This window comes from Heteronotia binoei, chromosome 6 (assembly GCF_032191835.1).
Source record: "Heteronotia binoei isolate CCM8104 ecotype False Entrance Well chromosome 6, APGP_CSIRO_Hbin_v1, whole genome shotgun sequence".
Taxonomy (NCBI): Eukaryota; Metazoa; Chordata; class Lepidosauria; order Squamata; family Gekkonidae; genus Heteronotia; species Heteronotia binoei.
Window position 1 is genome coordinate 91,626,837 of NC_083228.1, and position 26,485 is coordinate 91,653,321.

The window sequence follows — 26,485 nt, forward strand, 5'->3', positions numbered from 1 at the left end:
AGAGAGGAAAAGAAGGCTCCTTGTCCTCTGGTTTGGTAAGAAGTTTTACTTTTGGGAGATTTAAGTATCCCCCTGTATATTTTAAAAAGGTTTTTAGATTTTCCTACACACCATGGGAGTGCCGCAAGTGTGCAGAAAAATCTCTGACCCCTCAATGTGCCCCCAATGTGCAAAAATAAGTATCCACAAAGAGGGGCCACACTGGAAATTAGATATATCTATTCTAAACAGAAACTCCAACTGAACTTTAATAAACGAAAAAAATGTTCTTACTAGGATGTAATGCTGGATTGTTTTACAGTAGTAACTCAGTAGCTGCAAAGGCTTCCTGCCATCTTGGGAGCACAGTCCACACTACTGGTTTTGACTGATGCTTTAAATAACTTGAACCTTAAGCACCACACATCTTCATAGATCTGGCAATCCTAGTATAGTAACATCCCACTAAATTGTTACGGAGTGTGTGTCAAATAATAAGTTTGAATAAACAACCATAAATGCTGGAGTTCAGTATGCTTCGCTCACATTGTTCTCATTACCAAATTCTAGCATATAAAGACCAGACTAGTTAAGAAACGAGGCATCAGCTATGTCCTGCCTAATAATTTGTCAGTCTCTCCCTTTCACTTTAAGAAACACTGACATTCTCAGACATGAGATGCAATTTAGATAAAGAAGAAAGAAGAGAAGTACTTTTCACTATTTTTCTTGAGAACAGGGGGAAGAAAATGTTTGTACTTTCAAAGATTCTGTTACATAAGTGAAAAATGTTCCAAATCCAACTGGAAACATACCTCAGAATTATACTACAAATTAGCTAAGGAGAATAACCTTTTTATTATGTAAAAAGCTCTCAAAAGTGTTATAAGCATGGTCCCAGCTCTTGAGTTTTGTGACTATTCATGACATTTAAATCCCTTTGCAGATTTTTTTTTAACAAAAGGAAGGGAATCTCATTTCCTCTTAACTATTGAGCAAAACAGACTCAAATATCCTTTTGTTCCAAACAGCACCAACACACCACTACTTGTTAATCTGATGTAAGGCTTCACATTTGTTTCACAGGAACTGGGTGTCGAAAGAATTTGAGTATGGTGTCTGATGTAACAATGTGGACAATGTAAGACGAGAAAGCAGCAATCTGGCAGTGAGTGCACCCAATGAATTAATTCTTTGTTTCAGGAAGCCTCAGCCAATGGTGTACCATGGCTACAAGGATCGCATATCAAAAGTCGTCAAATGGGGGAGAAGGACTTCAGTATGACCAAGGAGGCTTTTGGAACAAACAGCAATTAGACTAATACTTGGTAAATGACAAAAGGACCAGCTCACACCAGTTCATCCTCAATATGCAACACAAGATAGCATCATGATTCTGTCTGCAAACTGGATATATAGCCCCAATCACATCAGCCATAATCAGCCACCAGTCATTCTCACAACTATGGCTGGATGTTTTCAGGCTGACACAAACATTTCCAATTAAATGCAATATGTAGGGACTGAAGGGCAACAGCTCTTACTAAGTGAAACAGACTTAAAATGTGTGTGTGTCAGTTTAAGTTTACTTATCCAACGTATTAAACATACCCTTTTAGCAGCATGAATAGTATATTTTGCTGAGTGCAGATATATTCAACTGTGGGAGTTCTTGTACCAATCTGTCTTCTCAGAATGTTGTTGAATATCTGAGCCACATCCTTTTTACCCTGCCAAAAAAATAAGCCATAGAACACATTAGCAGTATAAATAACAAGGCATAACATTAAAGCAGCAAACTGAGTCGCCCAATTTAGAATTACTTGGACATTATTATTATTCAAGAACTCCTCAGGTATTTGTAGCCATGATTCATGTTTGAAGATAATAATACATCCAATGATAAATTTAAAAATACATATATAATAATAATAATAATAATAATAATAATAAATTTTATTTGTATCCCGCCCTCCCCGCCTCGGCAGGCTCAGGGCGGCTAACAACATTTCTCAATAACATACAGTATAATAAAACCTTTAAATTTAACAATATAAAACATTATTTAGCAACATTAAAAAACCAGTCTATACAATTAAATAGTTTAATCTGACAGTGCTGATGATGTTTGACACTAGTTCTGCCAGTTTATATACAGTGGTCTAGATCTTTAAGCCGCATTGGCGGATCCTTATTAACAGCCTTCTTCAGCAGTCTGGGTAAGCAAGTTTAAAAAGGGTGGTCTTGCAGGCCCTGCGGAACTGGTCAAGGTTCCGCAGGGCCCGCACCTCCTCAGGGAGTTGGTTCCATAGGGCAGGGGCCGCGGTTGAAAAGGACGTGCTCTGATATTTTGATGTTTAATCTCTTTCGGCCCGGGGATAGCCATTAGGTTTTTCCCGGCTAACCTCAGTGCTCTCTGGGGTTCGTATGGGGAAAGACGGTCCCTCAGGTAGGCAGGTCCTCGGCCATATAAGGCTTTAAAGGTAATGACCAACACTTTGTACTGGACCCGTATATAATCGGCAGCCAGTGCAGTCCACGTAGCCCTGGCCGTATATGTTCCCCTTTCGGGAGTCCCAATAACAGCCTGGCCGCCGCGTTCTGCACTAGCTGCAGCTTCCGGATCTGGCACAAAGGTAGCCCCAAGTAGAGGGCATTACAGTAGTCCAATCTTGAGGTGACCGTTGCATGGATCACTGTTGCGAGGTCCCGGCGCTCAAGGAAAGGGGCCAACTGCCTTGCCCGCTTCAGATGGAAGAATGCTGACTTGGCAGTGGCTGCTATCTGGGCCTCCATGGATAATGAAGGCTCCAGTAGAACACCCAGGCTCTTTACCTGGTGCGCTGCTTTCAATGGCGCACCGTCAAAGGCCGGGAGAGCTATTCCCCCTCCCAGTGCGCCGCGACCCACACAAAGGACCTCTGTCTTCGCTGGGTTCAACTTCAGCCCACTCAGTCTAAGCCACGTTGCAACAGCCTGTAAAGCCCGGTCGAGGTTCCCTGGGGCGGAGTCGGGACGGCCGTCCATTAACAGATAGAGCTGGGTGTCATCTGCATATTGATGGCAACCCAGCCCAAACCGCCGGGCAATCTGGGCAAGGGGGCGCATATAGATGTTGAACAACATCGGGGAGAGAACTGCTCCCTGAGGCACCCCACAGTCCAGTGTGCGTCTCCGGGACCGTTCACCCCCGATGGCCACCCTCTGTCCCCGACCCAGGAGAAAGGAGGAAAGCCATTGTAAGGCCGACCCCCCAACCCCAATGTCGGCGAGGCGGCGCGTCAGTAGCTGATGGTCGACTGTGTCAAATGCCGCCAACAGGTCTAACAGCATCAGCACCGCGACGCCGCCTCGATCCAGTTGCCGCTGGAGGTCATCCATCAAGGCGACCAACACCGTCTCCGTCCCATGGCCCGGCCGGAAGCCAGACTGGCAAGGGTCTAGGACAGAAGCGTCATCCAGAAATCTCTGTAGCTGCAACGCCACAGCCCTCTCAATAATTTTACCTAAAAACGGTAAATTAGACACCGGACGATAGTTCGCCAATTCGGCCGGGTCTGCTGTAGCTTTTTTCAAGAGAGGGTGGACCAAGGCCTCTTTCAGAGGTGTTGGAAAATGCCCCTCTAAGAGGGATCTATTTATGATGTCCCGTAAAGGACATCTAAGCTCCCTCTGGCAAGATTTAATCAGCCAAGAGGGGCAAGCGTCCAGATCACATGTTGTCGGGTGAGCAGCGGAGAGAATTCTGTCGACTTCCTCCAGGCTGAGTGGGTCGAAGTGATCCAGCACTGAACCCGAAGACAGGCACGGAGCCTCAATTTCACTCACTGTATCCAATGTGGTAGGCAGGTCTTGGCGGAGTAACGAGATTTTATCTGCAAAGTATTTCGCAAATGCCTCACAGCCAATTTCTAATTCTCTAACGTTTGGTTTGCCTTGTGGCAATGTTATAAGATCCCCAATTATTCTAAATAATTGTGCTGGGCGCGAATTTGCAGATGCAATCTTGGTTGCAAAGTAATCTTTCTTTGCAGCCTTGACTGCCATCTCATAAGACTTCATAAACGTTCTATAGGATGTTCTCGTCGCTTTGTCCCGAGTATGCCTCCACTGCCTCTCTAGTCGTCTGAGCCCTTGTTTCAGCTGGTGCAGCTCCAAGGTATACCATGGAGCCAGCTTCATACGAGGGCGCAGAGGACGCCGGGGTGCAATTTCGTCGATAGCCCTGGATAGCTGGCCCTGCCAGATTTCCACCAGGTCATCGAGGGAATTGCCAGTGGGCCAGGGATCCCTCAGGGCCGTTTGGAACCGTTCCGGGTCCATCTGGCCCCGAGGGCGAGCCAAAATAGGCTCTCCGCCCATACAGGGTTGGGGCGGCGCCCCCATACGGGCCTTAAGGGCTAGGTGATCCGACCATGGAACCGCTTCTACGGCGATATCGTTCACCACAATCCCGGACGCAAAGATCAGGTCTAATGTGTGCCCGGCCTGATGCGTGGGAGTCGTGACAAATTGAGAGAGTCCCAGTGTCGCCATGGACGACACTAGATCCATCGCCTGAGTGGAGGCCGTGTCGTCAGCATGGACGTTGAAGTCACCCAGGACCATTAGCCTCGGGTACTCCAACGCCCAGCCCGCCACTTTCTCATCCTCCCATCAACTTCTGTTTGAGATGCCACCCCCAGAAGATGTAATCCTCCTTGGCCCAGACCCTCTTGATTATGGCTCCAAATATATGGAATAGCCTGTTCACTGAGTTCCAAAGAGCATAGTCTCCATTAGTCTTCAGGAACAATAAAGCAACTCTGCCCTGGAACACATTTCACTGATGTTTCCTGGCATGTGTAATACTGGGGAGAGTTTTCTGTGCTGAGTTTTGTGACATGGTCATGCAGAGAATTGGTTTAGGGGCTACTTTTCATGCTGGCAACTTTAATTATTATGGACTAGGAATAAGGCCTGTTGTGAAGAAAAATACAACACACTCTATTGAGTGGTTCAGGTTGAGTGCCCCTCCCCACCCTTGCTGTCTTCCCACCCACCCAAGTGAAGGCATTCACTCCCCCCCACCACCTCAAGTGGAGCTGATCTCTGCCATCTGGAGAGCAGCTATAAGTCAGAGTGATCTCCAGCCTTCACCTGGAGATTGGCAATGAAGGAAACAACTGGTTTTGAGGGTGGAGTCTATGGCACTGTACCTGTCTAAGGTCCCACCCCTCCTCAAATCCACCCTTTCCAGGCTCCACCCCTCAAATCTTCAGGTATTTTAAGAACATAAGAGAAGCCATGTTGGATCAGGCCAATAGCCCATCCAGTCCAACACTCTGTATCACACAGTGGCCAAAAAAACCCCAAGTGCCATCAGGAGGTTCACAAGTGGGGCTAGAAGTCCTTCCACTTTGCCCCCCCCCCCCAAGCACCAAGGATACAGAGCATTCACTGCCCCAGACCTGGAGTTGGCAACAGCTAAGTCCCACTGGCTGTCATAGGGGGAATGCTGTTGACTAGGAGGCAAGCAGCCAGACCTAGTTAAGTCATGCCAGTCAGGAAGCATCAAGTCACCCAGAGTGTATTGTCAGGCCTAGTGTAGCCAACCTCCAGGTGGAGCCTGAGGATCTCCTGGGATCACAACTGAGCTCTAGACAACAGATCTCTCTCTCCCTGGAGAAAATAACTGCTTGGAGGGTAGACTCTATGGCAAAGGAGGGTAACACTGGTTGCTTAACAACAGCCTCTGGCTAACGGCTTTCCCAATGGGGAAGAGGAAGGGAGGGATCACCATAAACCAGCTGTGACTAAATGGCACCAAGTACTGTCATAATACAGTTATGCATAAATCTGAACTGGTTTTCACTTTATTTTCCAGTATAAAATATTTCATCACAGGCACAGAGGCACTCTGCATCCACAGAGAACAGCAGCTGATGGAAGTTTTTAAATAAATGCTGTACATTCGTCCTTTTTTATTTCTCCAAGCAGCTTTAAAGTCTTACAAGGCCTCTTTTCACCTCTGGCTAGAAGTTAATGAATAAGGAAGTTTCTTTGCTGCCTCCAACACAATGTCCCTTCCAATCAAAAGGCAAGACTGATAGGATTTGGGTCAGAGTCTTTTCTGGTCCTATAGAATCAGTATCCTCTGAGAGCTGACCTTGCAGACCTATCAACTGACACACCAGCAATGAACTCCACTAGATTTTTTCACAGCTCTTTATTGAACCAACTAAAGAAATTCTTCCAGTAAAAATTCTGATATTCAGGGACTGAAAAGCTTTTGTGCAAGAAGACAGCCTTCTTTATATATAATTACATTTATTTGCTTGAAATCTGTCATCAAAACATAATGGACTAATTTAAGCTGAACAAAATGCATAAAGGAACAACAATGTAAGAATGTAATACGAACAGTTGTTAAGACCTCTTTGATAATCCATAGGCCTTTTAAACTTGGCCAAATAGTTCCCATTTTTCTGTTAATGGCCCCCGTGTGGCTTTGATCACATTCTAGTGACCCAGCTACATAAAAAAGGACTGATTATGTGTGCTCCAACCACAAAATCAGCACCTCCCCAGAAGAGAGAGAGAGAGAATGTGTGTGTGTGTGTGTGTGCAAAGTGCCATCACATCACAGATAATTTATGTGACTCCCATAAGGTTTTCAAGGCAATAAACATTCAGAGATGGTTTGCCATTGCCTGCCTCTGCATAGAAGACTTTCTTGCTGGTCTCCCATCCAAGTACTAAGGAGGGCCAACACTGTTCAGCTTCTGAGTTCTGACAAGGTAAGGTAGCCTGGGTTAGCCAGGTCAAGCTATCCAGGAAAGGGGGTGCCAATTCTATGACCATTGCCACCGGTCCCCTACCAGCCCACCAAAGTTGTATTGTTTAAGTGTTATTACAGCTTCATGTGAACCAGTCACAGAAAACTGGGCCTTCTGGCTCATACAACTAATGTTGAGCTGTGATCAGAACACAAACCTCTTGTAAATAGTGGGTTTTCAGATTTTAACTATTGTAGGAAGAAGAAGATGAAGATATTGGATTTGTATCCCGCCTTCCACTCCGAAGAGTCTCAGAGCGGCTCACAATCTCCTTTACCTTCCTCCCCCACAACAGACACCCTGTGAGGTGGGTGGGGCTGGAGAGGGCTCTCACAGCAGCTGCCCTTTCAAGGACAACCTCTGCCAGAGCTATGGCTGACCCAAGGCCATGCTAGCAGGTGCAAGTGGAGGAGCGGGGAATCGAACCCAGTTCTCCCAGATAAGAGTCCGCATACTTAACCACTATACCAAACTGGCTCTCCCAAAGCTCTTTATAAGCTATCCCAAAGCTCTTTGTTCTGACAATGAGTACTGCAGTGTTTATGTAAACTGCCTCGCCCAAATCCCATGTGGCACAACAGTCAAGTGTCATTCACCAGCTCAGCCAACTTTGCCCAGGGTCCCATGATTCTTTCTGTATTTGCTGTTAGTAACAGCATTTCCTTGTTAGCCACATAATGAACTTGGTAATGGTACACAGCAATACACAATTAAGTTATTGTTTGAAGCATTTACCCCTTCCAAGTGATGTAACTTTGTCACTGATGATGATAAAGACACAATAACTTGGTGCAAGCAGAGAACAAAATCACCAGGACTGACCTATGTAGAAAATACACTGGGGAAGGGGGGAGCACTTTTGATAGAAATAAAAACATTTTGTGTTCCATGTACTACATCCCAAGGCAACAGTGTCATTGTATTAATGAGAAGGGGCAGGGAATCTTTGTGTATATACCAGTAGACATCCCTTGTTTGGAGGTTCTAGCAAGGGAGCACAGCTATTGTATAACCTTGATAAAAGAATGGAACCACTCCTATCTAAGATGGTTGTCCTCTTCCACCAAGTATGCAGCTTCAGAAGAAATGCACATGGAGCAATGGGGGAGGGGGGGTCAAAGACATCTGCCTAGCCAGCCAGATCAGCCAAATCAACTCTGGAGACCAGTAAGGTGGCAGATGTCACAGCCAGATTATCCTCACATGTCTATACCAGCAGACATTCCCTGAGGAATGGATATCTCTCTCAAGAATAAAGCAGCCCACAGCTTTACACAACGAGAAAACCAGGATATAAAATCTATCACTGGGGGAAAGGGGAGAATCACATTTAACATCAGAGCCCTACAGGACCTCCCACAGTTCCTCAGGGATTGCAAGATGGAACTTTTTTGCCTTGCATTGAACGAATAGGAGACAGCTGCCACACTACAGAACTGACAGTCTTGGCTGATACCACTGCACTAGCATCATGAGCACCATAACCATTAAAATCTTGGATAGTTGCTGGTTATTGATTTCGTAATTTTACTTACTAATTTATTGTATAGTATTGTTCTGATATTTTGACATTGTTTTATTGGTTGTTAGCAGCCCAGAGCCCATTAAGGGGAGGGCAGTATATAAATCTAATAAAAAATAAAAAACAAACATTGGTTATTTTTTTTTCTCAAAAGAAAGAGATTATGAACCAAGAGTAGCTCTAGACTAGAGCATGGGAACTATCCTTGCAGTCATATAGGGAACAAGCCCTCCCCTTTCTTTGTAAACTGAAACCAAACACCATCACCAAAGCTAAGAGCCGAGCACCACTGCATCTACTTGGAAGCATCTCCTTCTGTCATGGAACAACACTTGCTTTGGATCTTACCAGTATTTTATGATTGGCACAGTCCATTGCACCCATTTTGTGCCCTGGACAGTCCATTAAACTTTGTGTGGGTGGTTCTATATGAAAAAGTGCACAATGATAAAGAAGCCATGTTAACATTTTTAGAATGTTATAGGTTCAGGTGGGAGGGAAACTATGCCAGACTTCATTTAGCCAGTAACCTCTTTGTGCATTATGTGCTTAGAAAATTTATATTTCACTTGTCGAATTGAACTACCTAACAAACCACTGATACATTACAGTAAAATACTAAATTGTACAGTGATCTGCAAGCAAAGTAAGTAGCAACAGCTATCATCAATGACACTTCTGGATTTTTTTAAAAAACACTGTTCCATCAGCAATTTGTTCAAGAAAATTCAACTAAAACAGGACTCAAACAACCATCTCCCATGCACGCTTTTGAAATGCAGTAGTGTTTTTTCTTTTATTTTTTAAAAAAAACCCAGTATTGCAACATTTAGCAAGGACAACCTTCCATTTCTGATAAAAGTCACACCTAGGACACTAGAGGTAGAAGCAGGAGACTTAATCATACCCTTCCCCCCAACTCCAGTTATGTACCCACTGAGGACCCTGGCAAATGCCCAGCCATGCAAACCACTGTTGTCAGGTCTGAATGTATTTTAGGATACACAATCAGTTTATGTATGATCACAATAAAGTCCAGTATGCCTGGCCAGTGCACCATGTTAAGTTGTGTGTAGACATTGAGATTTTCTTGACAGACTGCCATGCAAAAGAAGCCCTTGGATAATGAGATTTCTGAATACATGTGCTGGGGAAAACAAAGGGCTTTAAGCAGGTTAAATTTTCTAAAACTTTATATAATAAAAGTTTGTATGTCTCCCAATATATAACTAATCTAGCTTTAGAAGTAATGCTCATCACAGCTATGGTTTTGTTGACTTCCTGGTTAATCTTATTCTGGAATGTTTCTGCAAGGGAAATACATATTTCGTAACAACCCATTTCAAAAATGAATCCAAGAGAGATTTGACATTCCTATTAAACCTTCCATACCAAGATTTTTTTAAGGACAAACTGCCCTCTGGTTCAGATTTTAAGGTTAAAGGGAGAGATGTGATTTCCTGGAATTTCAAATCAAATTTATATCACATTACAGCGAGTCAAAACCATGGCAGCATTGCTAGCTAATCACATCAATCTCCTAGTCAACACAGTAAGAATAGCTAGTGTATCAATTCAGCGATACCATGAAGGTGACAACACACACGTGAAACTGCTCCACCTGCAAAGAGTTACCAGTGGCTTTCAGCAGAAGGAACCAGAAATGTGCATGCTCATCCCAGCTCTCCTCAAAATCAAGTTTGGACAACCAAAACTATTTGCAGTTAAATCTGCAGATATTTTTGCTTGGAAATCAGCTCAACCTGCACACAACACACTTGGAACACTAAACCAGGTATGCCATAACATTCTAGATCTCCTTCCATACACACATGCACAAATTCCTCATTTCTTCTTGCACTCCATGCTACCTTTTCCCTATGGATAAGGAGCAAGAGTAGACAATAGGATGCAACTAAGGAAACATTCTTGCTGACGTCCTCTCCATTCTTCTTCTGTCTCCTCTTCTCTGCCCTCCCTTGGATGTATACTATCCTTTGTGCCTGATACGTACTGGGTACATAATGGGACTACAGTTTACACAATGCCTTATATCTCTCGATGCCTTATATCTCTCGATGAGGATCTTCATCTTTGCAGGGAGCTTATATTCATTCCTGGCTACTTTTCTTAGTATCTTTCCTTGTCCCTAACCAGGGTAATGGAGACCAATAGCAAGGGTGCAGAAACCTCATTACATGATAGGCAGGATACTTGGGACAAATTGTTGGAAAGGCTTTGACAGATGCAACTCAATATCTGCTTTTCTATCCCTGTGTACACTGTTAATATGTTGCTAGGTTCTGCCTCCCATAAGTCTCCCTGAAACTGTACTTTATTCCTTGTGCACAAGATGCAAACCTACAAGAGGACTCTACACTGTTTAACATACACTGTAGTATGTTAAACCAATATATAGCACACAAAGCATATTTATATACATAAAAGATGTCTACATTTTGCTAATATTCTCAAATGTTATGCCTCAACTCAACCCCCACCCCAAGACTGAGAAGGATCTTTAAACTGATGATAGAGAATATCTCACACACTTACTTTCAATGTAGTCTTTTCCATGAGCTATAATATTCTTACCTCAAAATCAATTAGCTGCAAGTCAGCTACTAGGGTGCTAAGAAGACCACTGTTGTACAGTTCTTGAGCTAGCTGGGCCACAGCTTCTGTCTGGGGCTCCTTTTCATTTGTGCCATATAAGATTTCTTTCATGGCAACTAGATTTTTTGAAACTTCTTCGGTAGCCTGAATGGGGAAAGACAAAGTATTCATAATTATTTCCAAGAAATAAAATCACTATAATGACCATTATATTTTATTCCTAACCAAAACACTCCATAAATATCAGCCTAAGCAATTTCTGAATTAACACAATAAAAGGTAACAGTAGGGAGATAGCAGGAAGATAAAAATGGCAGACCTGGTCTCACTGCCTATCTTCAGCTGGCTTTGGTTTGTGCAAGTAAAACATAAATATTTTAAATGCATACATTATTTTCATTGGTATGTATGAGCCAGCCTTTAGAATTCTGGACAGGATTTCAGTGTACCAAATTATAACAAATAACTCACAAAACAGCTGGTGTTCCTGTTATAAACCTATGGGAAAACACAAGGTTTAAAAAAACCATGGCTAATTATTAGATCAGCAAAGGGAAGAATAGAATCAAAGCCCAATGCCTCCCCCAACCGATCATAATTCAGAGGCAGCCTGCCTCATTAGAAAATAGAGCCTCACCCACCTCAAACCTGTCCAACCCTGATTTCAATCTCTGCTTATCCATGAAGTTTACTGGATGACCTTGGGTCAGTGAGTCATCCCTCAGCCTAATTTATTTTACTGGATTGTGCAGATAAAAATGGGGGGAGTTAATCTAGAATCTCTGTACCCCACTCTTCTTCTTCTGAGATTAGGTGGTATACATGGGTCTCTTACTTTATCCTAAACAATGCTATGGATGGGATACAAAGTTAATTTTTCTGCTAATAGAAGGGGAAGCATAATTTTGGTCAATTCTCCATTTCTTCTGCAGACCATCAATTTCCCCTTATGCCATTCTTGAGCGTCCCCTGTCCCCCAGAGCAGCGCTTAGGGAACATCTATTGGCTGCTGTAGAAGGGGAGAGATAAGAATGTTTTGCTGTGCTGGCAGAAGTGCCTTTGGTTGGCAGAAACCTTATCCTGGATACAACCCTATGAGATACAGTACAGCAAGACTGTGCAACCAATCAACAAGATTAATGGATGAAGATAGATTTGAACTTGGACTACCTGGTTCAACACTTTAAATCCAGGGGTTCCCAACGTCATTCTTGTAGATGCCACGGCGCCTGCAGACACCTTTCCTGGTGCCTCCAAGTATTTTTAGAATGTGGACAGGGACAATCTGATTGGCTCTGCAGATTTTTAAAAACGTTGCCTCAGTAGCAGATGCCAACACAGTACAAGGACTGTCACTGAAGGTAAGCTATAGCAGCCATTGTATAGCTGGCTCTGCCTCCTGTGGCAGCACCCATCACGCTGTGTCAGAATTCCAAAGGTATCTGCAGGCTCAAAACAGATGGGACCTCTGCTCTGTTCACTGTACCGTTTCTCTGCACTCTATGTATGTGCAGTTGTAAGAAGAAGAGGGAGATACAAGTGCAACGGGTGATACCGTTTTGTCCACCTGAAGCCAAGACATCATTTCGGAGTGGGAGGAGTAAAGTGCATTATTTCCCCCTGGAACTGCTACTGATCGCAAGTCAGTCTGAAAGAGCAAATGTACCCCCTTGCAAGGCTCTTGCAGTAGTCCAATAGTGGTACTTTAATTAGGCATTCGATACTTATAACTTCAAACTATTTATATCTTTTGGGTAATTCAGATGGAGTGGATTACTTCCTAGGGGGACAGTGAATTGAAAAGGCACCGAAGAGTTGGGGTTTCACAGAATCGTAGAGTTGGAAGGGACCTCCAGGGTCATCTAGTCCAACCCCCTGCACAACGCAGGAAACTCACAAACACCTCCTCCTAAATTCACAGGATCTTCATTGCTGTCAGATGGCCATGTAGCCTCTGTTTAAAAATCTCCAAGGAAGGAGAGCCCACCACCTCCTCAGGAAGCCTGTTCCACTGAGGAATAGCTCTAACGGTCAGGAAGTTCTTCCTAATGTTGAGCCGGAAACTCTTTTGATTTAATTTCAACCCATTGGTTCTGGCCCTACCTTCCGGGGCCACAGAAAACAATTCCACACCATCCTCTATGTGTTAGTCCTTCAAGTACTTGAAGATGGTGATCATATCACCTCTCAGCCGCCTCCTCTCCAGGCTAAACATCCCCAGCTCCTTCAACCATTCCTCATAGGACTTGGTCTCCAGACCCCTCACCATCTTCGTTGCCCTCCTCTGGACCTGTTCCAGTTTGTTATATCCTTCTTAAAACGTGGTGCCCAAAACTGAACACAATATTCCAGGTGAGGTCTTACCAGAGCAGAGTAAAGCAATACCATCACATCACGTGATCTGGACACTATACTTCTGTTGATAAAGCCCAAAATTGCCCTGATACAGGGTTTGCCCTGGGCAAGTGAGCCAACCAAGTGTTTATTATCAAGGTTCAGATGAATGAATTCCAGTGCTGTCCACTTGAAATTTCAGTTCAACAGCAACTAAGGTGAGATAGGTGAGGAAGCAGAGGCAGGCATGAGAAAGGAGGACAGGAAGGGTTGCATCAGTGCTTAGTTTTCATGGCCCTTTCTTACACGGCCAGGAAAATACTGTTTACCACTCTGGGGTCAGGCAAAAATTTTTTTCCAGGTCAGTTTCCAGGGATCCTGGAGGGTGTTTTTGTTTTGTTTTCCATCTTCTGGTCATGGAGCAGGTGTCACAAGAGAACCAGTTTGGTGTAGTGGTTAAGTGCACAGACTCTTATCTGGGAGAACCGGGTTTGATTCCCACTCCTCCACTTGCAGCTGCTGGAATGGTCTTGGGTCAGCCATAGCTATCACAGAGCTGTCCTTGAAAGGGCAGCTTTTGGGAGAGATCTCTCAGTCTCACATACCTCACAGGGTGTCTGTTGTGGGGGGGGGGGAGGAGATTGTAAGCCACTCTGAGACTCTGAGATTCAGAGTTCAGGGCAGGGGATAAATCCAATATCATCATCTTCTTGTGTGTGGGGAGAGGTATTTGTAAATTTCCTGCATTGTGCAGGGGGTTGGATTACATGGCCCTGGAAGTACCTTCTAATTCTATGATTCTAACAATGGAATGTGCCCAACACATACAGTAATAAACCCTAGCTTTTAAATTATTCAGTTTTGTTGTCTCTTCTGGACAAGAAACTCATTATCTGGAACTGGCAGAACTGACAATAATTCCAACGTCATGGCCAGATCACTATTTGATTCAGCCAATGACCAATCACCCAATTAGTGACTACCTAATTTGTTACACAATATCAACTTATTCAACATAATTATGAGCCCCAGAGAGCACTGAGGTCAGTAGGTAAAAACAGATTGACCACCCCTGGGCCAAAAGAAGTTAAACTTCGGACTACCTATGCACGGGCCTTCTCTACCGCGGCCCCTTCCTTGTGGAATCAACTCCCAGAGGAAGTGCGGGCCCTGCGGAACCTTGATCAGTTCCGCAGGGCCTGCAAGACCACCCTTTTCAAACAGGCATTCATGAACGGCTGACCAAGTCCACAAAGAAACATCAAAATGGTCCAGTCTGGAGATCCGCCATCATTCACAAACTGACAGGCATAGCGTCGATTAATAACGGTACTGTCAGATCTAACTTAATGTTTTTAGATTTAGTAACTGTTTTAACTAATGTATTAATCGGTTTGGGGTTAATTTAATGTTTTGTTAAATGTATTGTTGTTTTGCTGTTGTTAGCCGCCCTGAGCCTGCTTGGCGGGGGAGGGCGGGATATAAATAAAATTTTACTTACTTACTTACATAATTATATAGTCAAAGGAATCTGAAGATGCGATACTGTCCTGACATGGACCTGGAGGGACTCGCAACCCTGAAAGTCCTGCTGCCATCCGCACCAAAGGTCTTGTACTGACCCATCAGCAGTGGGTTCCCTACTGTTCACAGTAAACCCCACAACCAAGACAGGCGACCTGGAATGGGACAACCTAGACCCCATGGGCCCAGGAGGAGCCTGTAGGACACCACTTGGCTAAGCGAAGCCTCAGATCCATGGCAAACAAGGCAGCCTTGGACCAGAGCACTTCAGCAAGGCTAGCAAGTGCAGGGAAAGATGCAGTAAAGCCCGAAGAACAGGACGATGCTCACCTGTGCCTTCCCTTCAGTGAAAGGCATTAGTGGAGGGGAATGTTCTCAGGAAGAAACCAGGAGGCACCCTGAGTTTTGGCTAAATAGGGGGGCAGGGCTGAACACAAGGAAGGTGGTGGGGTAACAAAGGGTGGAGTTTCAAGAATAAAACACAAGGACAAATATCAGGGAGGAAGCAGAGCTGGAGGAGAACAGAAAGAAGGTAATCCAAGAGAAGGCAGCAGCCAGCAGAGGATGGGGCAAAGTAACCCCACCTGGTAGCTAATTCTGAGACCCTGCATTCTTCTAGGAATAGGAAGAAGCCCAGACATCAGGAGAGTGGGGTTTCAGTGGAGTGAAACCCACAGAGCGACAAGTCCAAGATGGCCACAGGAGACGGATTGACCGATACCAATAAATAACATGTGTCACCTTTGATAATCCTAGCTTTTACATTATTTTTAAAGTATTTCTTTGAGTGTGTGCACACATGCTTGCTTGCCTAGAAGTTAAGGTGACTTCCGGAAAGCCCTAGTGGGGCCTGGAAGCTTTTCAAAGAGATGGCTTGTATTGCTTGCCTCTGCATTCTGGCCCTGATATTCCTTGGAAGTCCCCCTTCCAAGTACTCGTCAGGATTAGTCCTGCTTAACTTCTCAGATCTGATGATTAGGCTTGCCTGGGCTATCCAGGTCAGGGCAGATCATCCTTGTTTGAGAGCAGCTTAAAGGAAAGGGAGAATGTGCTGAAGCAGAAGATTACCCATCAAGAGAGGAATCAGTTTTCATGGTGCCAAAGGAAACCACAGAGCGATCTTTATGGAAAAAAATCACCCCCAGATGTCCCCACTTTAAACAAATTTACGTCACTGAGTCTTCAACATACCACTGCAGGGCAGAGTGAATCAGCAGCAACAACAACAACAACAACAACTTTTATTTGTATCCCACCCTCCCCGCCGAAGCAGGCTCAGGGCGGCTGCAGGCAGTAACTTTTAAATTCCAGGTTTTCTTAGATTATGTGGTTTAACTGGAATCCTTAGTTGACTATCTGTGCCAGGAGATGGAGAAGGACAGCACATTTCTGTTAATTCTCCTGGACCACTCAACAGTTTTCAATACCATGATAATCTGATGGGCTCTTTGTGGGATCAGGAGGTACTGTTTTCTGATCCTCCTTGTGAGTCATAGTCTACAATATGGTAGCAGAGTATGGCCGGTTTTCTACCTTGTCTTTGGCTTATGATGAAACTACTGAGGGATTTAAGATGTAGCATAATCAACACACAGTGACACCCATTTCTACCTTCAATTTGCTCTAAGTTTAAGGATGCTGGGGGCCCTTTAAACCAATGAATAAGACAGTGGTGGGTTGGATGAGGACAACAAAACTGATGCTTAATCCAGGCAAGACCTTTACAGTCCTAAATGGTGTAGGACTGGGATTCTTGAAGACTAACTGTTCTTATCTGTATTTTAGGTCATTTAAAGAGGCCCTGATCAGTATGTCCTGGCTAGCTATATACAACGGCAACTTCTAGATGACAGCATTTACAGATCTCCCCTCAATCCATCCTTTAAGAAAGGCTGGTAGTTGGATTGCTTGGCAATGACAGGCTGGGGGGGGGGGGGGGGGGTTGGTTCTAGGATGTCTGAGTTTTGCCAAAGGTTTTTAGTTTATTTTAAGTTCTATTTTGCAACAGGACTGTGGGTTTTCATTGTATACAGATTGTATTCTGAAGCTGCCAGTGGAATAAATTATGTTTTATTAGATACCCAATAAAGCTAGTTGCCATCTAAGTATATTCTAGTAGAACGACCAGGACCAGAATTCCAGACCTCAGCTGAAATGTCAAAAGGACATTTCACATTGCTACAAGGTCAGTGGAGGAAGGAATAGAATGTTAGCAAAGCCTGTTCTGTGACTAAGTAAATATTTACAGCACCAAGGGCTATTAGATGTGCCACAAACCAAAAACATTGGTTGAATAAAAATAAATGCTGAGGTAAACCAAAAGATGGGAATAGATCAACGCAATGACAATCAAGCCCAGACCTAATCTAACCTTAACATAAATGGTCACTTTAAGAAGAAATACAGTCTATAACTTCTAAAGCACTTGAAGTAGAATTTTACTTCACTGCTTTGACCGTACAGGCCACTAAACAAAAACTGAGGTGGAGGGCATGTAGTTGGAACCTGGAAAACTGAAATCCTTCTGCCATCCTAAGAAGAAGAAGAAGATGATGATGATATTGGATTTATAGTCTGCCCTCCACTCCGAAGAGTCTCAGAGCGGCTCACAATCTCCTTTACCTTCCTCCCCCACAACAGACACCCTGTGAGGTGGGTGGGGCTGGAGAGGGCTCTCCCAGCAGCTGCCCTTTCAAGGACAACCTCAGCCAGAGCTATGGCTGACCCACGGTCATGCTAGCAGGTGCAAGTGGAGGAGTGGGGAATCAAACCCGGTTCTCCCAGATAAGAGTCTGCACACTTAACCACTACAGCAAACTGGCTCTCCTACACACACACAATACCAGCACACAAGTCTGTGAGTTATTTTCTAAATTCCAGTAAAGAGTGAGCAACTGTTCTCTACATCTTCAGAAAGTTGTCACCTTCATTCTTTCTATATGACCAATTTCAGGTAGATTTACTCTGAACCTTTTCACTGATGGAAGCCTCTTCACTTGGCATTTAGACCATGACTGTGCTTTTGCAAACATATTGCTTCCCTGCTCAGATGCAGCTGACAGAGCCAACAGAAATTCTGTGATCACAGCAGAGGAAAGACTCTAAGCAGCTGCGTTTTACACAGGTTTAGTGCTCAATTAATCTAGTTAATGATGACAGCATATTTAAAAGGATGAAGAATTAGTGACCTGATATTTCCTATTGTTTCAACACATTCTTTGACATAACATGAAGAATTGTTGCATAAGGTTAAACTATGGTTAGTAAAAGTTTAAATCAGGAAAAAACAGAAATGTACACTCAGCAGAAGTTCAAAAGTTAGACCATTCTAAGATGGGCACACACAAACTACTGCAACTTCAGAACACTCTTATACCAGTCAACTACTTTTATCTTCCAATGAAAATCAGTACCACAGACTGCATGCCCCGGTACCACTGCATGTCCCTGTACCACTCCATGTCCAAGGGACTTCCAAAGCTGTGTGTTTGGTGGAAGAAGATGACCACTCTAGACAGAAGGAGCTTACAGAGCACTGTGGTGTAGAGTGGTAAGCTGCAGTACTGCAGTCCTAAGCTCTGTTCATGACCTGTGTTTGATCCCGGAGGAAGCTGGGTTCAGGTAGCCGGCTCAAGGTTGACTCAGCCTTCCATCCTTCTGAGGTTGGTAAAAGCTTGCTAGGGGTAAAATGCAGATGACTGGGGAAGGCAATGGCAAATCACCCTGTAACAAGTTTCAATGTCACCCCAGAGTCGGAAACGACTGGTGCTTGCACAGGGGACTACCTTTACCTTTTTTACCATTACAGTTCTTCAATTGAGAGCAGGCCTCAGATTCAGTGGGAGCTCGCAGGAGCACAGCTCCTGAACCTTTCTGAGAGTTCCACCTCCTCCTTCTGAGGTTCTACCTCTTTGTCCACTGAATAGTATGTGCAGCTGCATAACAAGCCCTGGATGAGCTCCACCACCTATTTTTCTACAAAATTACCCCTGATCAAGAGTATATGAAAGCAGTAGCCCTTCACTAGAACCTCTAAACAAGCTTGGCAAATAAGTCACATCAAGTACCTTAGTGATATCTAATAAGATGAATACAACAAATGTAGCATCGATTAGCCAAATGATGTACCCTCTATTCTGATATTTCTGTATAACACTAAACAAAGGTTTGTAGCTTTCTGGCAAATGCCAGACAGGGCTTAGAATCTATAAGGAAGAATGTGTCTTTCTCATCCACCCCCTTCTCCAAGCAGCGCCCTGAAACATCTAATACACTGGAAAGCTACAAGGAGTAAGCGCCACACAAATTGCCCTCCCCTTCATCTTTCCATAGCTGTAGGTGGTGCTGTTTGGTTCCCATCATCAGTGCAGTTCTTATATGGCATTTTGTCCATGTCAGTCCTGCAACCTCCAACAATATTTTGTATTTATTGAGGGGTGGGGACGGGAGAAGACATGCAACTATGGCACATACATTCTTACATGCCGCTCTATACAATTCAACCAGTATCTCTGTGCTCAGGTTAAACAGGGCTGTAGCTTGCATGGGTCATAAGATCCTTCCCAATGTTAATGTAAATGACATACCATATGTGAGAGAGATGTGCACTAATCAAGCAAAGAAGACAGTGGACCTTTTTTGAACCAGGATATGTATAATGGGATTATATTATGCTCAAAACTTACTAAAAAAAAGGTTAGTCTGACAGGACTTGTTCTTGAGACATCCATGCTGGCTCTTAGTAATCACAGTCAACTTTTTGGACTGACTGATGATTTGCTCTAAAACTTTTCCAGGTATAGATGTCAAGCTGATGGAGTCCTCCTTTTCCCCCTTCTTGAAGATGGGGACAACATTTGCTCACCTCCAATCTTCTGGCACCCCACCTATTCTCCTAATATTCTCAAAAATAATGGACAGAGGGTCAGAAATTATGTCTGCAAGTTCTTTTAGTACCCTTGGATGCAGTTCATCTGGCCCTGTGCTTCATTTGAAGAAACTAGCTGTTTTTGTAATATGCCTGTCAATGTGCCAATCCTAGGCTGCAACTACCTTCCCCTGTAATGTGTTCTGGTTTTGACATGTTAAGCACCCTTTCCCTCACAGGAGAAGACTGAGGAAACATAGGAACTGAGCGGTTCTGCCCTCTCTTCATCACCTGTTAAAATTTCACTTCCTTGTCCCTGCAAGGGGCTTACCATGTTCTTGCTCTTTTTCTTACTCTGAACTTAAGAAAATAACCCTTTTTTGTTTTAACACCTCACACCAGCCTCAGTTCATTCTGATATTTAGCTTTCCTAACCTTCTCTCTACAAGCACTGATTATTTGTTTATATTCATCCTTGGTTATAAGATCCTCCTTCCATTTCTTAAACGAGTCTTTTTTTATTTCTCAAGTCCTTAGAAAGCTCTTTATGGAGCCACCTTGGCTTCTTTAGGTTCCCCTCATTTTTACTTCTCATAGAAATCATTTGTGATTTGTGCCTTCAATATTTCACTTTTAATAAACTACCATCCCTCTTCAACTCCCTTTGCCTTAAGTATTTCTGGCCATGGAATTCTACCCAGCATAACTTTATTTTTGTCAAAATTTTCTTTCCTCAAGTCCAACCCATATGTCTGACTATGTATAGCTTTTCCCTTCCCCAAGACTCTAAATTCCAAAATTATATGGTCACTACTAACCAGGGTGCCCACTACTTTCACCTTGTCAACCAGTCTGTTCCCTGTTGGGGGTAAAGCGTAGATGACTGGGGAAGGCAGTCCAAGATAATAGATCCTCTGGTTTCCCTCTACACTTTATGAAAAATTAAGCTGTCAGGACAAGTCAGGAATTTACTTCACCTTTTGCTTCAGCAGAGCTGGACTTCCAACAGATATCTGGGTAACAGAAATCTTCCATGACCACTGTGCCCTGGCTCTTTGAGAACTTTGTAATCTTTTCTAGGAGTGTCTCATCCAAGTCCTCTGCCTGGCTTAGTGGTCTATAGCAGACCCCCTCCCCATAATATAACTATTATTTCTTGCTCCTTTTATTTTTACCCAGAGACTCTCAACTGAACTTCCATGCTCAGATTCACATATTTCCTCACACGTATATTCCTCCTTGCTGGGTAACCTTGGGCCAATCGGACTAATCTATCTTGCAAGGTTATTCTGAGGACTAAAATGGAGAGGGGAACTATGAAAACCACTATTGGACCCCATTGGGAAGAACGGCCAATTGGACTTACCGTGAGGGGTCCTTCTCCTCAGAGGTTCGGAGGACATCTCTGTGGGTTATTCCTACTGTTCCTTCAGGGAGGCAGGAAACACTTTTTTCACCTTCCTATTGGCGCTTTTGGAATAACCCCGCCCTCAGTTGTGGGACTTCGAAAACAGTGTTGTCTTCCCTCTAACTAGAAGGACTATAAACACAAACTTAACAACTTACAAACTACAACATAAACTGTAATAGTGAACTCCAATAGTACTGAAAGTAGAACAGTACAAGGGAGAAAAGCTGTAGTAGATAGATAGAGCATAATAAGATATAAGCGATGAAGATAAATCTGGGAGTGGCGAGATGTCTTCCGAACCTCTGAGGGGAAGGACCCCTCACGGTAAGTCCAATGGGCCGTTCTCCCTCAGAGGTTGTCAGACATCTCTGTGGGACCTACCAGAGCAGTCCCCCCTAGTTGCGTGGGTCTTCATCGCTGGCCTCCCCCAGAACATGCTGTAATACCTTTCTCCCAAATGCTGCGTCTGCTGAGGCCATGGAATGAATCTTATAGTGCTTTACAAATGTAGATGGAGAGGACCAGGTAGCAGCTCTACACACCTCTTCCACTGAAGCGCGATTCAGCAGTGCCGCATTTGGGGAGGCACTCCTAAGGGAATGGGCCATAATTCCTCTAGGAATTTGCAACCCTGAAGCCCTATATGCTTCACTGATACAGGCCTTCAGAACTGCACTAATTGACGAAGTGGACATCTTATCTCCAACTCTGGGAGGAGAGATGTTAATGAACATATAGTCTGTTTTCCTAATCGATTCAGATCTCAGGATGAAAATTTTTAAGGCTCTGCACATGTCTAAGGTATGCCAAACGACTTCCTTTGGATGTTTGGGTTGCGGACAAAATGTGGGTAGGTAGATTTCTTGTGTACGATAGAACTTAGAAACAGCCTTGGGCAGGAAGGAAGGATCTGTGCACAGAACCACCTTTTCTTTATGGAACACGCAAAACCCAGCTTTCACTGATAGAGCCCCCAGTTCCGAAACTCAACGTGCAGACGTTATGGCTACCAAGAAGAGAGTTTTCATTCGAACCCATTTTAAGTCCACCTCTCGAAGAGGTTCAAATGGCTTCTTTGTAAGAGCTGACAAAATGGTATGGAGTCGCCAAGATGGAAAACGATGGACTGTCGGAGGTGACTTTAAATTAGCCCCCTGCAAAAATAACTGGATGTGTGGATGTTGAGATAGCCTGTACCCTCCAATGACAGGTAAGACCGTGGACAGGGCAGCTATCTGCCTTCGTAAGGTAGCTGGTTTTAACCTGGACTCTAGGCCCTCCTGTAAAAACGCTAGTACCTCCGCAATGGAAGGGGCAAGCGAGGAGACCTTTTTTCTACAACACCAGCGGACAAAGGCCTTCCAAGTTGTATTGTATATACGAACAGTGGAAGGTCTTCTTGACGCTAGCATAGTGTCCGTCACCTCAGGTGAGTAGCCTAAACTTTTGAAGGTTTCCCGCTCAATCTCCACGCGGTCAAGTGAAGCCACTCTGGGTCGGGGTGCCACACCGGACCCTGATGGAGCATGTCGGGAAACACTGGCAGCGACAGCGGAAGGTCTACTGATAGCTCTGTCAACATTGAGAACCATGGTCACCGTGGCCAATAGGGCGCTACCATGATGATTTCCGCCTGTAGAGCTCTCACCCTCCGCAGAACTCGAGAAACCAGAGGGACTGGAGGAAATGCGTATAGGAGACCTGAAGGCCATGGAGCTTTCAAAGCGTCTGTCTGTTCGGCTTTCAGATGGAAGAACCTTGTGAAACACCTTGGTAGCTTTGTGTTTGCGTCAGAAGCTAATAGATCCACGTTTGGTTGACCCCAACATTGACAGATGAAATCGAATAGACTTGGGCTGAGAGCCCACTCGCCTTCGCAGATTGCCTGTCTGCTTAACCAGTCTGCTTGTATGTTGTCCCAGCCTCTGATGTGTTCCGCCCTTAGAGAGGCCAGATTCTTTTCTGCCCATGCTAGAATCTTTGATGCTTCCCTGTGTACTGAGAGGATCTAGAACCCCCTTGGTTGTTCAGGTATGCCTTGGCTGTTATGTTGTCCGTTCTGACAAGAATGTGTTTCTGACGCAATTGTGTCCTGAAGGCAACCAGAGCCAGACGTATGGCTCTGACTTCCAGGAGATTGATGGGAAGCAGACCTTCGGGTTGTGACCACCTGCCCTGGACTGGTTTGTCCTGAAGAGTGGCCCCCCACCCCCCTAGGCTGGCATCTGTGAACAGCTCTAGGGATGAGGGAGGATGGAACAATTTCCCCTGGCAAATATGTGTCAAGTCTGTCCACCATTGTAAGCTCCTCTTGACTGATAACGGAATTATCAAATGTATGTCCTTTCTCTCCATGATCTGAATCTGAAATGGCTGTAGGAACATTTGAAGAGGTCTGGAGTGGAATCTGGCCCATTGGATCATGTCTGTGGTCGAAATCAATAATCCCATTAGTTTGGCAAGCAACATCAGTCGTGATGATTGGCTCTGGATGACCCAGATAGCCAGGTCCCTGATGGTCCTGGCCTTGGACAGAGGCAGAAATAGCAAGTTGCACGTGGAGTCGATCATTGCTCCTAGATGCTCCAACCTCTGGCTCGGCTGCAGCAAACTCTTTGCTATGTTCACAATGAACCCGTGCGACTGAAGGCACTGAATGGCCAGAACTGTGTCCCGAAGAGATTTCTCTTTGCTGTTGGATCCGACTAAGAGGTCGTCCAGGTAGGGATGAACGTGGACCCCCTGCTTTCTCAGCTATACTACTGGATTTATTAAGATCTTGAAGAAAACTCTGGGAGCTGTTGATAGACCAAAGGGTAATGCCCTGTACTGGTAATGTTGATTCAGTACCACAAACCTTAGAAAACGACGATGAGAAGAATGGATAGGTATGTGAAGATAAGCTTCGGTCAGGTCTATAGAGGTGAGATACTCCCCTGTCAAAAGTGAGTCTATAATGAATCTCAAGGTTTCCATTTTGAAATGACGTACCTTGATGTAGCGGTTCAGAAACTTGAGATCCAAGATGGCCCTCCAGTCGCCATTCTTGTTGGGGATGGTGAAAAGAATGGAGTACACACCTTTTCCCCTCTCTGACCCCGGGACCGGTTCGACTGCTCGAATGTCGAGAAGATGCTGGATTGCTCTTGCGGTAATGAGACATTTGTGACCCTGCTTGGGGGTAGGTGATCTGACAAATCTGTCTGGTGGAATACAGTGGAACTTTATTGAATACCCATCTTGTACAATTTCTAAAGACCATTGATCTGCCTGAGAGGCTTCCCAGGTTGCTGCAAAATGGAGTAGTCGAACTCCCACCAGTATGTGGTTGTAGTCGTGCCTGCTTGGACTTGGCCTCTCAGTCGGACTTGTCCATTTTGGAGAAGTTATTTTGATTGAATTTGGAGCCGAATGAACCTCTCTTAAAAGGAGTTCTTTGGTGTTTCCCAATTGAACTTTTTTGAATCGGTGCGATATCTGGCCAAGGAATGCTAAGTCCGAAAGGACTGAGGGCCCCTTTTATCATTTCTCCGAATGGATTTGGGCATGGCCTTCTTTTTATCCCTAGTCTCTACTAGGATCTTATCCAAAGCGTCCCCGAAGAGACGATCCCCCTGAAAAGGGTATGCTGCCACTGTAGACTTAGAGAGAAAGTCAGCTTGCCAAGCCCGAAGCCATAGAAGGCGTCTAGCCACCGTAGTGGACGCCATTGCCTTAGAAGCAAATGTCAAGATGGCTAAGGTCGCGTCAGCAATAAATGACACTGCCTTAAGAATGTGTGAGGCGCCCTCTGTTGTCCTCTGGTAACATCTGGAGTAACTTACGTACCCAAACAATGGACGCCCTGGAAACCAGGGAGGCCGCAGAGGATGCCTTCACCATCATGGCCACAGATTCGTATAATCTTTTCAATGTCACCTCAGCTTTTTTGTCCAGAGGATCTCTAAGAGAACCCTGGCCATCCTCCAAAACCAGGCCCGAGGACTGAAGAGCTGCTACTGGACCATCCACTGTTGGAGCCTGTAATAACTCATTAGTGTAAGCAGGAAGTGCGTACAACTTTTTGACTAAGTGAAGGAACTGCTTAAGAGAAGCTGGCTTTTCCCATTCCACTCTAACCTGCTTTTCAAAGTATTCTGTAAATGGGAATACTTGTTCAGAAGTTTCCCCCGGGGCAAGAACTCAGTATTTCCACTGGTTCTGGACTTAAACTTCTTTGATTTAGCTACCTTGGCTTCCTCATCAATGGGCCCCTCCTCAATTTCTAAAGCTGAAAGAGTTTTGGCTAGCAAAAACTGGTAATCTTCCTGTCAGAAGAAACGACTAGCCTGCTCAGGTATTTTAACCTCCTCCTGTTCCTCCTCTGAGAAACATTCCCCCTCTCCCCTATCCTCCTGATCAGAGCCAGACACTATAGTTTCAGGCTCAACAGGTAGAGACTGGGAAGACTGTAACGGTGCCTTTCGAGATGCCTTGGTAGGGCAGTAGAAAGAGCGGGGAGGATCTAAGGGAAAGGTCGGTCCCTGTGGGAGAAGCCCCATTCGGGCGCAAAAGGATTCCATTTCCTCCTGCATCGCTCGCCTAATAAAGAGCATAGCCTCTGGGTTCAGAGGGTTGCTCATTGGTACATTACCCCCATCCTGGAAGCCTTCCACTTGCGGCTGCAGGTAGTTCCGAGCCTCCGGAGTGCCTGCTCTTAGGGGTTGGAAGGTCAGAGAGCTGAGCCCTGCACTTCCAAAATGGCCATCGCTGTTCACTGCCGCCTTGAGGCACATAGCAGGGGCTTCCATTACGCGCCGTTTCTTGGCGCCGGCAGTCGATTCATCTGCGGCCGCATTGGGAAGGGCGTGAACAAGCCGTGAAGGCAAGTCAGCACCTTCGACGAAATTCACCGCCGCGAGAGGCGCGGCGTGCGACTCTCCCTCCTCATCAGAAGGAAACCGCCTTTGCTGCAAGCCATTTAGAACGGCCCAAGCTAATCCTCTCTGCTGCCTTTGCCCAGTGAAGGGGAAAAGAAAAGGAGGAAGAGAACTAGGAATAGCTATAGAAGGGAAAATAAAGAAGAGAAAAAGAGAAAAAAGGCTTAGCCTAGCCTTGTGCTTCTGCTCCCTGTAGAGGCAGGAACAAAACTGAGGGCGGGGTTATTCCAAAGGCGCCAATAGGAAGGTGAAAAAAGTGTTTCCTGCCTCCCTGAAGGAACAGTAGGAATAACCCACAGAGATGTCCAACAACCTCTGAGGGAGAAAAGCAGAGTATAAATAATGTAAGTAAATAAATAATACAATAAACAAGGATTGCTATAAGTTGTGCATTTGCAACCTTAACCCTAAGGACAGGAAAGAGATATTGCCATTAGAAGTTGATTCTATTGTAATTTAAAACTCTAAATAGTATTGAACCATCATACCAAAGGA

The 26,485-nt window shown here is 44.7% G+C and overlaps 1 protein-coding gene across 2 annotated transcripts in view; it reads right to left on the reverse strand.

Annotated features, from left to right (window-relative positions):
* The window catches only part of CAB39 (calcium binding protein 39), a 99,273-nt gene that overhangs the window by 12,381 nt on the left and 60,407 nt on the right, over nt 1-26,485 (reverse strand). For both annotated transcript variants that reach the window (XM_060242158.1, XM_060242159.1), the window contains exons 3-4: nt 10,915-11,079; nt 1,591-1,709 (exon numbers count right to left, since the gene is read on the reverse strand). In XM_060242158.1, the coding sequence (XP_060098141.1) occupies nt 1,591-1,709; nt 10,915-11,079 (284 nt within the window). The remainder of the gene's footprint in view (nt 1-1,590; nt 1,710-10,914; nt 11,080-26,485) is intronic.